Source organism: Notolepis coatsorum, assembly GCF_963971535.1.
Source record: "Notolepis coatsorum genome assembly, chromosome: 17".
NCBI lineage: Eukaryota > Metazoa > Chordata > Actinopteri > Aulopiformes > Paralepididae > Notolepis > Notolepis coatsorum.
The window spans coordinates 87,814,669-87,829,978 of NC_140181.1; the positions used below are offsets into that span (position 1 = coordinate 87,814,669).

The 15,310-nt window shown below is 44.0% G+C and overlaps 1 protein-coding gene across 1 annotated transcript in view; it reads right to left on the reverse strand.

Moving 5' to 3' along the window:
- Positions 1 to 7,698, reverse strand: part of opn7b (opsin 7, group member b) — a gene marked incomplete at both ends in the record, with an annotated part of 40,097 nt that extends 32,399 nt beyond the window's left edge. Inside the window, 3 exons of the mRNA XM_084333281.1 lie at positions 2,859 to 2,986; positions 7,301 to 7,463; positions 7,611 to 7,698. Coding sequence (XP_084189407.1) covers positions 2,859 to 2,986; positions 7,301 to 7,463; positions 7,611 to 7,698 — 379 coding nt within the window. The remainder of the gene's footprint in view (positions 1 to 2,858; positions 2,987 to 7,300; positions 7,464 to 7,610) is intronic.
- Between the last annotated feature and the right edge of the window lie 7,612 nt (positions 7,699 to 15,310).

Here is a 15,310-nt window from a genome sequence, read left to right on the forward strand (position 1 = left end):
TTTCACTACCACACTACAGACGGTTAATCAAATCATTGTATCATGACACTCTTTGCTATGAACCAATGAACAAAATGGGGTAATTAAGGTAATGGTTAATGCATATGAAGGGAGAAAAGGTACAGTGATCTCAGCTCTCTATCAAGCTCTGCTGGGGTGTAGGGTAATTCAACAATGTATATAAAAGAAAAGTGGGGAAAGAGAACTTGGGATTGGGATGACAGAGGAAGAATGGTACAATGTATGCAGGGTGTAACACTCAGCCACTGGTTCAAGGGTATGGAGGGAGTTTGGCTGAAAAGATATTATTAGGTACTTCATAACGCCAGAGATTAAGGGGAGATACACACCAGAACAGAATGTATGTTGGAGGTTATGCGGCCAGGTGGCGGCAGATCACACACACATATTAAAGATAAGGGAGTATTGGGAAGGAGTATGGGAAGGATTAAAGGGGATATTGGGTTATGAAGTGCCTAAGACAGGCTTGGTGCTATATCTGGGGAATCTGACACAGGAAAACATACAAGGAGAGGACAAATAGCCAGCTGGTAAAGATACTACTGGTAGCCAGTAAGAAAACCATAACAAGGGTATGGTACAAGGTGGATCCACCTACAAAAGCCACGTACAAAAACAGTGGCTGGGTGTAGTGGAGGAAATATATGACATCGACAGATTTACACACATTAAGGGTGCAGGAGGAGAAATTTGGGTAAAAATGGGAGAAATAAGTTGAATATAAAATACCTCTTACCACGCAAGACCCCGTATACGGGCGTGAATATTTTTTAATAGAATAATTATAGATATAATTAAAGCCCTATGTGTTGCCTGTCGATAGCCGTTTCAGGCGACAAAATCCGTTGAGCGGTTCTCGAGTTACATGCCGATATGTGAGGCGTACGCCGAAGTAGACGGCATACTTAAAAAAAAATCAAATACCACTCCCGACTCGAGCCTCTACTGTACTCCATCAATCATTTGGCGATCTCGAAAATTATTGGACAGGGTTGTAAGGAATGAGTGTGGCTTTCCAATGGTACCCCACATGGGAATGAGCGAATCAGGGATCTAAGTGAAAAGTCACGAGCGAAAACAGGAAGAGAATTCTCTGTCGAATGCATTGGAGTCGATGACAAAATCGTTTTCTGATCTCTTTTTCTTTAACTTTTTACCAAAACCGCCTCTAATCACTCATTTCTGAACGGATTTTTATGAAATGTGGACATCTACTACGCAGCCATACCAATTCTTTGGGAAATACTACTTCTGGACGTGAGTAACACGTTTTTCTACAACTCAAGTTCAGACCTATGTTACTCTATTTCATTAGCACTAAAAGTGAATTTTCTTTATTTTATCAGAAACTTCAAAATGTCTTCTTTCAAAAGAGATCAGGCTTATGCATGTGCTATAAGTATAAAGGATAGTACCGTACTTTTCGGACTATAAGCCGCGGCTTTCCCCCCCATTTTTCGACCCTGTGGCTTATATAACGGTGCGGCTAATCTATGGATTTTTACAGCTAACTGGGCTCGCTCCCTCAGCTCTGTGACCATCAGATCAGACTCGTAAATCTGCTGCAGCAGTGCACGCCTTGCCCCTCCTCCTCCTCCCACTCACAGTCGAGCCCTCCTCCTCCCCCTCACAGTCGAGTGCATGAGCAGCTCCTCTTTCAACATAACTGGCTAGCTACTGATAGCTCCTGATATCAACATCTGATATCATCGGTTTGGCATTCGATTTCGCAGTAGTTGGATATCGTTCCGTGAGCTAACGTTAGTAGCTACCTAGTGTTGGCTCTATCATTCCGTGAGCTAACGTTAAGTAGCTACCTAGTGTTGGCTCTATCGTTCCGTGAGCTAAAGTTAGTAGCTACCTAGTGTTGGCTCTATCATTCCGTGAGCTAACGTTAGTAACTACCTAGTGTTGGCTATATCGTTCCGTGAGCTAAAGTTAGTAGCTACCTAGTGTTGGCTCTATCATTCCGTGAGCTAAAGTTAGTAGCTACCTAGCCCCTTCCGTGACTGCGATGTGCAAGCCAGGGGCTGGCTTTTGAATATGCTTGCACATCACAGTCACGGAAGGGGCTAGTAGCTACCTAGTGTTGGCTCTATCGTTCCGTGAGCTAACGTTAGTAGCTACCTAGTGTTGGCTATATCGTTCCGTGAGCTAACGTTAGTAGCTACCTAGTGTTGGCTAAGTAGCTATCGTTAGTACCTAGCTACCGTTACTGTTCAAACTAAAATATTAATAAATGGGAGCTTCCTCAAACAGCCATCTCTTTCCCGACAATCCCCTCTGTGCACGAACCCTTACATTATGGTAATTAAACATTAAAACACCTGCAGCTTATAGTCCAGTGCGGCTTATATATGTACACATCATTTAATTTAGCTGCTGCGGCTTATATTCAGGTGCGGTTATAGTCCAAAAAATACGGTATTTTGGTTGGCAAAGAACATATGCAGTCCTCAAGTTCAAGTAAAAAAAATCCACTTTTGGGGGCGCCTGTTAAGAGGTTATGGGCGCAGGAGGAGAAATTTGGGTCAAAATGGGAGAAATGGGTTGAATATAAAAGATAAGTGAATGACACAGCAGACTATATGGAACGAGAACATGATGTCACATACTGAATAAACAAGGGAGAAAGCTCACATGTCACCATGTCACTGTATTGTTTTGATCTTGTCTTTAGTTTGTTTTTGTTGCATGCTTGTTTTGGTACAGGACAGCCTTTGTGGGTCTTTATAACTCGAATGTTCAAAAAGTGTTTTATAATTTATCATTTATTATTGTAAGTAAAAGAATAAAAAGGGGGAAAAAAAGGATGTGGGAGGCTGTGGATGTCTTACCATAGTTTGGGCAACAGATTTTCAGCCAACACACAGAAGAGAGGACAGTGAGGTTGGTTAGACTGGACAGGCCGAACAGTACGCCACAGAACGCATACACCATACAGGTGGTCTGATTAAACATCCACCTGGGGGAGAGAGAGAGGGGATGGAGAAAGAGAGGGAGATGGAACAAGAGAGAGGAAGAGAGTCAGAGAGAGAGAGAGAGAGAGAGAGAGAGAGAGAGAGAGAGAGAGAGAGAGAGAGAGAGAGACCATCATCAGTCACTCATCCTCAATTGACATCCTGACATCCGACATGGGATGCCTCTACCTGTCACCAGTATGGTTTGACACCGAATGGCCAGATTGGGGCCCGACATATGAAGAGGGAGATAGATTGGCCCCCAACCCTGGTTGTCCGGCACACAGCCTGCTACACTAATGCACCTTGAGACATTCACAGCCTGGTGGACAGAAGCCCATCAATCACTTATTCTCAGGAGATCAGAGAAGCGAGGTTGATTGCAACAGGCAAGCAGGGGAGAGAGAGATAGAGAGAGGTGGAGAAAGGAGAGAGGTGGAGGGAGAGAGGAGAGAGGTGGAGGGATATAGAGAGATGGGGAAAGGGGGAGGGAAAGAGAGAGGTGGAGGGAGAGAGAGGTGGAGAAAGGGGGAGAGAGATGGAGAGAGGTGGAGAAAGGACGAAGAAGATAGAAAGATGGAGAGAGCTGGAGAAAGGGAAGGGAGAGAGAGATGGAGAGAGGTGGAGATCGGGGGGGGGGGGGTGGAGAGAGGTGGAGAAAGGGGGAGGGAGGGAGAGAGAGAGAGATTACCATTACACTGTCCGTTCTTTCTGTTGAATGTTCCCTGGCTTTTATGGTGTCTTTGATGAAGACATCGCAGCCATTGCATCAATCTCTCTAATCCCCCTCTGGAGAAAAGTGTTATGATTCCCTGAACACGAGCGCACACGTGTCCTCCATCCACCTCCCCCGACCCCTGCCAACACATGCATGCATGCGCGCGCACACACACACACACACGCACGCACGCATGCACGCACTCACGCACGCACACACACACACACACACACACACACACACACACACACACACACACACACACACACACACACACACACACACACACACACACACACACACACACACACACACACACACACACACACACACTGTTATGTACTGTACTGCACCTGAGGGGGCGCACTAACTAAAGTTCTAAAGTTCCTCTCTGACTCAACTGCAATCCCCGTCAGATTAACCTCATTACTCCACAAAACACGTACATACCGTTACACCAATACTTTCTTGAGCACATAGTACACATTCACCTAACACACACCCATGAACATGGACTGTCTATATGAAGGGACAGGGACTCGTACTACTAACCACTTCAGCAACACCCTTACACTGTAACCTGCATCTCCTCTGATGCTCACCAGAGTTCTGCATGAAATCACTTTCATCCTGCCGCCTTTGGAAGAAACCAATACCATAAGGAGAGGGGGTGTGTGACGTTTTGAGTTGTAATTTATGACATAATTAGAAGAATACGTGATGGTAAAATGATCAAATAAAATTATCCATATTTGTCTGAATGTACCTGCATAAAACCGCTCTATATACTTACTTATACACCTGCCCCATCTCCAATCTCCCTTTCTTTTCCAAAACACTTGAGCGCATTGCTGCCTCCCAACTCCACTCCCATCTCCAGTCCAACACCCTCTACGAACCCCTTCAATCTGGCTTCCGTCCTGCTCACAGCACCGAAACTGCACTGGTTAAAGTCATCAACGACCTCCTCATCTCCACTGATTCCGGTGCCCTCAACATCCTGATCCTACTGGATCTTAGTGCAGCCTTTGACACAGTGTGTCACTCCATCCTCCTCCAAAGGCTGCACCAACTGGGTGTTGAGGGCACAGCACTTGACTGGTTTTCCTCCTACCTCACAGACAGACACCAATTCATCTCCCTCTCCAGCCACACCTCTTCCCCCTCCCCAGTCACAACTTTCTCAAATTAAACAGCGACAACACAGAACTCTTCACTATCGGCACAAAAACCACCCTCAGCAGATCCGGTCCCATCACACTCACCATCAATGACTGCACCATCACCCTATCCCCCCTAGTCCGAAACCTTGGTGTCCTCCTCGACCCCACCCTCTCATTTGACCCCCATGTCCGCTCCATTGTAAAAACATCATACTTTCACCTCAACATTGCCAAAATACGTCACTGCCTCTCCCCCCCTGCTGCTGAATCCCTCATACACGCCTTCATCTCCTCCCGCCTGGATTATTGCAACTCCCTCCTCACTGGCATCACCTCCCGCTCCCTCCATAAACTGCAGATGGTCCAGAACTCAGCCGCCCGCCTCCTCCGTGAACACATCACTCCTGTCCTCTACTCGCTTCACTGGCTCCCGATCAAGGAACGCATACACTTTAAAACACTACTCCTCACCTTCAAAACCCTCCATAGCCTAGCCCCCCCTACCTGACTGATCTCCTTCTTCCCTACCGCCCCACCCGTTCTGTCCGGTCCTCCTCCACTGCCTCCCTCACTGTCCCGACATCCAAACTCAAAAACTTTGGTGATCGGGCCTTCTCTCGCACTGCACCCCAACTCTGGAACTTCCTCCCTCAGTACATCAGAGACTCCCCTACACTCTCCACCTTCAAATCTCGCCTCAAAACCCACCTGTTCTCCCTAGCCTTCAACCCCCCCCCCCCCCCCACCCATAACCCCCCCCCCCCCCCCCCCCCCTCCAACCCGATTGATGTCTGTTCCTGTCGCTCTGTCTTTTTGTGTTATCTCATGCTGCTTTTCCCTGTTTCCCCCATGGTCTCATGTTCCTTTTTTGTTTCTTAGTTTTTTGTTTTCTTTGTTTTTACTATGTTCCTATAACTACTGTCAGCGGCTTCGGGTCATTGAGAAGCGCTATATAAATTAAATTAATTATTATTATTATTATTATTATTATATAACCCATAGCTCTGTATGATAGTAGTACAAGTAGTAGTACAATAATGCTGTATATACCATTGTTAAATGTAAGTAATAATATGATTGAATATAACTGCACTTTAACTGTTCCACAAGAGGGCGCTATAGGCGTAAGGAGACGCAGCTATAGCAGCTGACGTCAGGTAGCAGGTATAAGAGGGAATGTTCCCTCCCCCTCTGTCTCTCTCACTCTAGCTCTCAAGGAGAGCAGGTCTCGTGGTGGAAATGTACATATGAAATAAACCACGCCAGTTAAGGCTAAAGAGGACCTCGTTGTCATGACCAGTTATTTTGCTCCCCAGGTGACTCTGTCAACAACCATAAATATCTATTTATTCTCACCGCATATATATCTATCCACACCAGTCTGTACTTACCTGCACATAGACCTTTTACATATCTGTAGATACTTTATCTATATCTGTACATATCCTATTCTTACTAGTTACACTGCTGGCCAGTATAACTACTACCATACTGTCTTTATACAGTACCTGTATCACTGTACATACATCTGATACATCAGTAGTACTGATTTGTGTATTTTGTACCCAGTTTAATCACCTGTACATTGTATATTGCTGTTGCACTTTACTGCTACATTTGCACTCTGGTTGGATGCCAAAATGCCTGAACTTCAAACTTATTTCTGTTGTACTGTACTTGTGCTGTATAATGACAATAAATTGTAATTGAATTACAATAAATTACATATAAATGTAATATCTCATACGTGGCACAACACAATGTTGAGACGACGCGGGAATTTAAGTTATTGCTCCCAATGAATCTAATCTAATCTACATATTGTTAAAAAATAGTATATATAATAATAATTAAATCTTAGTTTCAATGGGCGTGACGCTTCTTTGAGGCAGTGTGAAGGCGGCATATAATGAAAACAAAGGTGGAAGTATATACACAGTTGTATACATTGCCAGATATCCGTGTGGCTATGCACCAGTCGTAGATGGCCGTGCCCCGGGAGCTGGCGTGCAGAGAGAGACTATATGGCAGCAAGCTGGTGACTGCAGTGACCAATACAGAGCTTCATATTCTCCTCAAACCAGTGATTCTGTTCGGACAAACCTGCTGAAATTAGCAACAAGTACAGTATACTGTGGCCTTGACTCGTCACCAGTGGAGAAATGCATTGTCATGGGGAGAAAATGGAGAGGAGAGAAGATGAGAGGAGAAGAGAGGAGAGGAGAAAGGAGACATGATGAAATGAGAGGAGGGGAGAGGAGGAGAAGAGAGGAGAAGAGAGGAGAGGAGAAAGGAGACATGATGAAATGAGAGGAGAGGAGATGAGGAGAAGAGAGGAGAGGAGAAAGGAGACATGATGAAATGAGAGGAGAGGAGAGGAGGAGAGAGGAGAGGAGAAAGGATACATGATGAAATGAGAGGAGAGGAGGAGCAGTCACCTGTGCGCGAAGGTGGAAGGTATGGCCATGGGGAAGAGGGTGACAGTCATACTGAGGTCACTGATGGACAGGTTGACCACGAAGAACTCAGCCGGCTTCAGGGACGCCTTCTTCCTATAGGCCACGAACAGCAGGATCCCATTCCCCAGCAGAGACAGTACACCTGACAGAGACGGAGGAGAGGGAGAGACGGTCTTAATGGTGACAGATGACGAAGGGAGAAGGGGGCCCTGGTCATATCTGAATACCAATTCATAATGTGCCATATAGTCTGCTAATAATTCACTAGTATAGGAGAAAATAGACTTACCAAAAATGGTGTACACGATCCCCAAGAGGAAATCATTCTCTTTAGATATGCGGGACACAAACAGGGACACTTCAGTGGCATTTCCCATCTAGAGGGAGAAGGGAGAGAGAACACAGCGATAAGGGAAAGTGTCTGCAAGGAGGGAGAGCACAGAGATAAGGCAAAGTGTCTGCAAGGAGAGAGAGCACAGAGATAAGGCAAAGTGTCTGCAAGGAGAGAGAGCACAGAGATAAGGCAAAGTGTCTGCAAGGAGAGAGCGCACAGAGATAAGGCAAAGTGTCTGCAAGGAGAGAGAGCACAGAGATAAGGCAAAGTGTCTGCAAGGAGAGAGAGCACAGAGATAAGGCAAAGTGTCTGCAAGGAGAGCACAGAGATAAGGCAAAGTGTCTGCAAGGAGAGAGAGCACAGAGATAAGGCAAAGTGTTTGCAAGGAGAGAGAGCACAGAGATAAGGCAAAGTGTCTGCAAGGAGAGAGAGCACAGAGATAAGGCAAAGTGTCTGCAAGGAGAGAGAGCACAGAGATAAGGCAAAGTGTCTGCAAGGAGAGAGAGCACAGAGATAAGGCAAAGTGTCTGCAAGGAGAGAGAGCACAGAGATAAGGCAAAGTGTCTGCAAGGAGAGAGAGCACAGAGATAAGGCAAAGTGTCTGCAAGGAGAGAGAGCACAGAGATAAGGCAAAGTGTCTGCAAGGAGAGAGAGCACATAGATAAGGCAAAGTGTCTGCAAGGAGAGAGAGCACAGAGATAAGGCAAAGTGTCTGCAAGGAGAGAGAGCACAGAGATAAGGCAAAGTGTCTGCAAGGAGAGAGGCCCTGTGCCCTCATGGTATTTGGTTGTTTAAACTGTGGATGTTATAATAAGACAGTGGGTCTCATTCCCGAACGAAGTTACGACAAAAAATTCCGTCTTAGCCAGATTTCGGCCCATTTAAGACATATTAGGGCTGGGAGTGGGAGTCCCCAAATGTTCCTGAGATCAGATTTGATCGTGGCTGAGAGCAGATTTAAGAGTGCTGAGGAGCACTCTTAAATCTGCTCTCAGCCACGATCAAATCTCATGATTGATTGACTAATTTAAAATGTCATTATAACTTGACAGACTGTGTTCTCATAGTGATTCCTTCACGTCAACGCTACAGGCCTCCTTGGAATTAATTACTTAATCATAATTAAAATAAATATGACAATATTTGTACGATAAGAAATTACGCATTTGATGTCGGAAAAATAAATAATATGGATTCATCTGATCACAGGGCAGCTGCTTAACCATATCTGAACCAGCTATTTTGGACAAATGTATAATTACTTTAATTACTCAGATATTCAAACACAATTATGCAATTATTGTGAAATGATTGAAAATAATTATTATTTAATGCCTTCTGTGGAATTTGTATTTCTTATTTGTTACACATCTGTTTTAATGATTCATTATATACATTTGAAAGAATGCAGGTCAACATGCAATGTATCCCATTGATTGGTATACAATGGGACAGACCTTTGTTTGATTGATTGATTGATTGAAAACTTTATTAACAGATTGCAGAATGGGTACAGTACAGTACAGCTCAATTACATAAGGGGATGCAGACCAGAGAAAGAATTTTGTCTTGTTTACATCAGGGTCCCCCATTTTCAATTCATCATAACATATATGACACACACGACACAGATAGACAGTACTGCTACATCTATACATTCATGACATACCAGATTTGCAAAAACAGTACTGTTTGTGATACAAAAAGTGTCCAGAAAAGAGAGTACATTTGACGTAGAAACTGTTGGAGGAGGTTGGGTAGGAGGGGTGGGTGGGGGATAGACTTACACTCTACAAGCAAAACTGTACATTGGAATATTGACAAAACCATACTTGGTCATTTACTGTACATTGGAGGGGGTTGATATAGCTATAAACCTGCATTCCTTCGAATATATCATTAATCAATTAAACTTATATTGAAATACACTATATAGCCTATACACCAACACTGAAATGACAGTGGATAAATAAATAAGAACTAAAGCTAATCGGTGGAAATAGACTGCATTAATATTCCATAACAAGTCTTGTGTGCGCCTACGAATGAACAGTAGCCTATAGGCTTAATTATGGAATAATAAGCCATACTGCGTTCATTCATTACGCCCGCCGTAGGCTATATATGTTATATTTCATTCATTCATTCATTCATTCATATACAGTACAGCACGCGCGTGTGTGTGCGCGCGCGCTGCGGCAGGTGTACCGCAAGCTGTATATGATGCCAATACATTAATCTAATTTAGTTTTGATGCCGCGCAAGCGTGATTATGAAACCTAGCCGCATTTCTCTGAGACGCTCTCTGATTGGCACTGACTGACGCTAGGTTTCGTAATCACGCAGCTCACAAGACTCGCAAAGCACTTCCGCCAATCCATTTGCACACAGCTGCGTCACTAGTTGCCTTATAAGGAGCTCTGGAGGCGTTGTTTTGTATGCAAATGAAGTGAACGGGAATGCGCTTTCGAGTTTAAGACAGAATGCCATTCTCCAAGCAGATATCAGATCATATAATTTGTGCGACCTTTTCAGCCACTTATGACATATTACCAGCATGTTCAGGACTCAGAGTGAACTTGTCATTGATTATGTCTCAGTGGTTCCAAGATAAGTCTTCGAGAATATATCTTTGAAAAAATTTCGGGAATGAGACCCAGTGACTGTACAGTAGTTAATGCATTGAATTGAGAGGAACATATTATGTACCATATATATATATATATATATATATATATATATATATATATATATATATATATATATATATATATATATATATATATATATATATATATATATATATATATATATATATATATATATATATATATATATATATATATATATATATATATATATATATATATATATATATATATATATATAAACTAAAAGGAGAATACCTTCAAGGGAAAGAAGGGACCGCACACTCCACAGGACTGGTTTTTGCTTTTTTATTGTTGCACAACGCGTTTCGCTATCGCTTCCTCAGGTGCTAACCAGATGTGCACGAGTCTTATTTAGTTTAATATATATATATATATATATATATATATATATGGTACATAGTATGTTCCTCTCCAAATTTATACAACAGGTAGGTCCGACCATGCATTGTGATTGGTCGAGAGTGTTCTAAACCGTGAGTATATTCATGATACACTCACGGTTAAATCACCATGAATATACCACTGCGCTGGCTTTAGAATGTTGTAGAAAGTTTCAACTGCCCTTCATCAAACGGAAACTGTCAACATGACCTACTGATCTTTTTCCCCCCTCCTTTTTTCCGATTTTTCTCCCATCCCACTGTTAGTCGTTATGCCAATTCCCAACCCCCTTCCTGGTTGTTGCCCACTCCCCCCTACTGTTGGTCCGGGAGGCCGGAGACTGTCACATGCTGTGAGGTTTTGTCCGCTCAATCAATTACCTTCACGCACCTGTGGTGCATTCTAATTAGTTCCCCTGTGGGCTTTAAGTACCTCGCTCTCCCCTCTGTCCCTTGTCGGGTCGTGCCGTATCATTCCGTATCATATTCTCTATCACCAAGACTCCTTCGGGAGGTCCTCTGTCTGTTTATGCTGTTTTCATCTCCGGCGTTAGATGCGCTCCAGCCTTCGCCTCCTGTCGCCGTTGCCTGAGGGAGACACTGGACTGCACTCTCTAGACTTCCACGGGAGGTTCCCAGTGTTCCACTTCAGACCTCCGCGCAGCAGACGTCCTGACGCGCATCCAGACCTCCGCGCAGCAGACGCCCAGACGCGCATCCAGACCTCCGCGCAGCAGACGCGCTCTTCACTCCAGACGCGCATCGCTTCCTAATACTCTACGGGAGGATGCGTCTCTCCGAGCCGACGCGCTCTTCCGCGCCGGCGCGCTCTTCCACGCAGACGCGCTCTTCACTCCAGGCGCGCATCCAGACCTCCGCGCAGCAGACGCGCTCTTCACTCCAGACGCGCATCGCTTCCTAATACTCTACGGGAGGATGCGTCTCTCCGAGCCGGCGCGCTCTTCCGCGCAGACGCGCTCTTCACTCCTGACGCGCATTCAGACGCACTCCAGATGCGTCCTCCGTACCGGCGCGTACTCCAAGCAGTCGCGCACCACTCAGACCTCCGCGCCAGATGCGCCCTCCGTACCGGCGCGTACTCCAAGCAGTCGCGCACCACTCAGACCTCCGCTTGGACAACCCGTTTCCCGTGGCAACGCGCTCGCCCCGTTCTGATCCTTCTCTCTTTACGCACAGTGCCTGGGTGAGTTTTTATGACTGTCTTTTATCCTATTCGTTTTTCGTGTGTTTAAAGACACTGAAGAGATCCAGCTTTTTGTCAGACTGTCACTCACCCAGCGTCAGCTTTTTGGACTGTTCATTGGGATAATATTTGGCCTTAACATCGCTCACTGTGTGTATACACACCGAAGATATTATCACTTGGATTTGTATTTGGGACTTCGCTCACAGTGTTTATTTGCACCGAAGATTCTATCACGTGGATTGTGTTTGGGACGTTACTCACAGTGTGTATATACACCGAAGATTCTGTCACTTGGATTACTCTGTTTTTGGGACAAGTCACCTCTCCTGTCACCTGCTCTGTTCCCCATTGTACTCTGAGCTAATCCCGCTCCCTCTCTCCCTCTCGGTCCCGCTTACCACCTCGGAGATCTGCCGAGAGAAGTCTGCAGAGCGGCTCTGACGTACCCACCTGCTTCCCCAGACTAACCATCCCGGGAGAAGCTGCAGAGCAGCAACATTCATTAATGCTTGTATCCCAGGCCTTGTTCTGTTTTCTCTGTCCCAGTATGCAGCTCCAGCCCTCGCCCTGTTCCAAGGCCTTACCCTGTTTTCTCTGTCCCAGTATGCAGCTCCAGCCCTCGCCCTGTTCCAAGGCCTTACCCTGTTTTCTCTGTCCCAGTATGCAGCTCCAGCCCTCGCCCTGTTCCAAGGCCTTACCCTGTTTTTCTCTAGTCCTCCTAGTCCTCCCTGTCTAGTCCTTCCAGTCCTCCCTCTCCCCAGCCCGCCTCCGCGGGCCTCTGTCCCTGTTTCCCCACTCTAGTCCTCCTAGTCCTCCCTGTCCCCAGCCCGCCTCCGCGGGCCTCTGTCCCTTTCTCCCCTCTCTAGTCCTCCGTTTCCTCCCTGTCCTGTCCTCCTAGTCCTCCCTGTTTCTGCCTTGTCCCTTGCCCCGGCCCTGTTCCGTTAGCCTTCCCTTAGCCTTCCCCTTAGCCAGCTCGCCTCTTAAAGGCACTGTACCTTTCCCATTCTTGTTTCCCTGTGTTTTTGTGTTCTCCCTTAAAGGGACAGTGCCGTTTTCTTTGTGTTTTCAATAAATGCCCAGTTCTTGGCTTACTCTCATACCTGTCTTGTGTTGTGCGATTGGGGTCGGTTACAAACTCCGACGCATGTGCAGCCAGCCGAATGAAATTCCATAGCAATGAGACATCTTTAGGAACTATTTTTCTACGCCAAGTTCACTGAAATCGATATAAAAGACCCCAGAATTGTCTGTATTCATCCTATATTTTTCCAAACGGTGCAACTTGCTGTATAAATGCAATAATACACTCGAACCTGTGGTATGTCATGAATATTGCCACTCTGTGATGCCTGTTCTCGTGTATTATTGCTTAAATATATATTTATTCTCACCACATATAAATCTATCCACACCTGTCTGTATTTACCTGCACATAGTCCTTTTACATATCTGTAGATACTATCTGTATCCCTTACCTACTCATACTAGTTACGCTGCTGGCCAGTATGACTTACTACCATATTGTCTTTATACCTGTATCACTAATACTACAACGCTGTACATACAGCTGATTAGCCCTAGACTCAATACTACTAGTAATTTGTATATTACATTTGCACTCTGGTTGGATGACAAACCTATTTTCATTGTACTGTACTTGTGCTGTGTAATGACAATACATTTTAATCTAATCTAATCCAATATCTCATACGTGGCACAACACAATGTTGAGACAATGCGGGAATTTAAGTTATTGCTCCGAATAATTGAATTGGAAGGATGGAAGAAGGTCTGTGAAGGTCTATTTAACCTCCTCCTTTCACCTCTATATAGTTGTATTTTTCTCCTCTCCTCTACAAGAGATAAGGCAGCAAAAGGCAGCGTCACGCAGAGGCGTGTGGCCATCTGCACAACAACAGCATAACTCTTCTGCACAACAACAGTATAACTCTTCTGCACAACAACAGCATAACTCTTCTGCACAACAACAGTATAACTCTTCTGCATAACAACAGTATAACTCTTCTGCACAACAACAGCATAACTCTTCTGCACAACAACAGTATAACTCTTCTGCACAACAACAGCATAACTCTTCTGCACAACAACAGTATAACTCTTCTGCATAACAACAGTATAACTCTTCTGCACAACAACAGTATAACTCTTCTGCATAACAACAGTATAACTCTTCTGCACAACAACAGTATAACTATTCTGCATAACAACAGTATAACTATTCTACATAACAACAGTATAACTATTCTGCATAACAACAGTATAAATCTCCTGCATAACAACAGCATAACTCTTCTGCACAACAACAGCATAACTCTTCTGCATAACAACAGTATAACTCTCCTGCCTAACAGCAGTATAACTCCTGCATAACAACAGTATAACTATTCTACATAATAACAGTATAACTATTCTACATAACAACAGTATAACTATTCTGCATAACAACAGTATAAATCTCCTGCATAACAACAGTATAACTCTCCTGCATAACAACAGTATAACTATTCTGCATAACAACAGTATAACTATTCTACATAACAACAGTATAACTATTCTGCATAACATCAGTATAACTATTCTGCATAACAACAGTATAACTCTCCTGCCTGACAACAGTATAACTCTCCTGCCTAACAACAGTATAACTCTCCTGCATAACAACAGTATAACTCTCATGCATAACAACAGTATAACTATTCTCCATAACAACAGTATAACTCTCCTGCATAACAACAGTATAACTCTGCTGCATAACAACAGTATAACTCTCCTGCCTAACAACAGTATAACTATTCTACATAACAACAGTATAACTCTCCTGCATAACAACAGTATAACTCTCATGCATAACAACAGTATAACTATTCTACATAACAACAGTATAACTCTCCTGCATAACAACAGTATAACTCTCCTGCATAACAACAGTATAACTATTCTTCATAACAACAGTATAACTCTCCTGCATAACAACAGTATAACTCTCCTGCATAACAACAGTATAACTATTCTGCACAACAACAGTATAACTATTCTACATAACAACAGTATAACTCTTCTGCATAACAACAGTATAACTTTTCTCCATAACAACAGTATAACTCTCCTGCATAACAACAGTATAACTCTCCTGCATAACAACAGTATAACTCTCCTGCATAACAACAGTATAACTCTCCTGCATAACAACAGTATAACTCTCCTGCATAACAACAGTATAACTCTTCTGCATAACAACAGTATAACCTTTCTCCATAATAACAGTATAACTCTTCTGCATAACAACAGTATAACTTTTCTCCATAACAACAGTATAACTCTCCTGCATAACAACATTATAACTCTGCTGCATAACAACAGTATAACTCTCCTGCC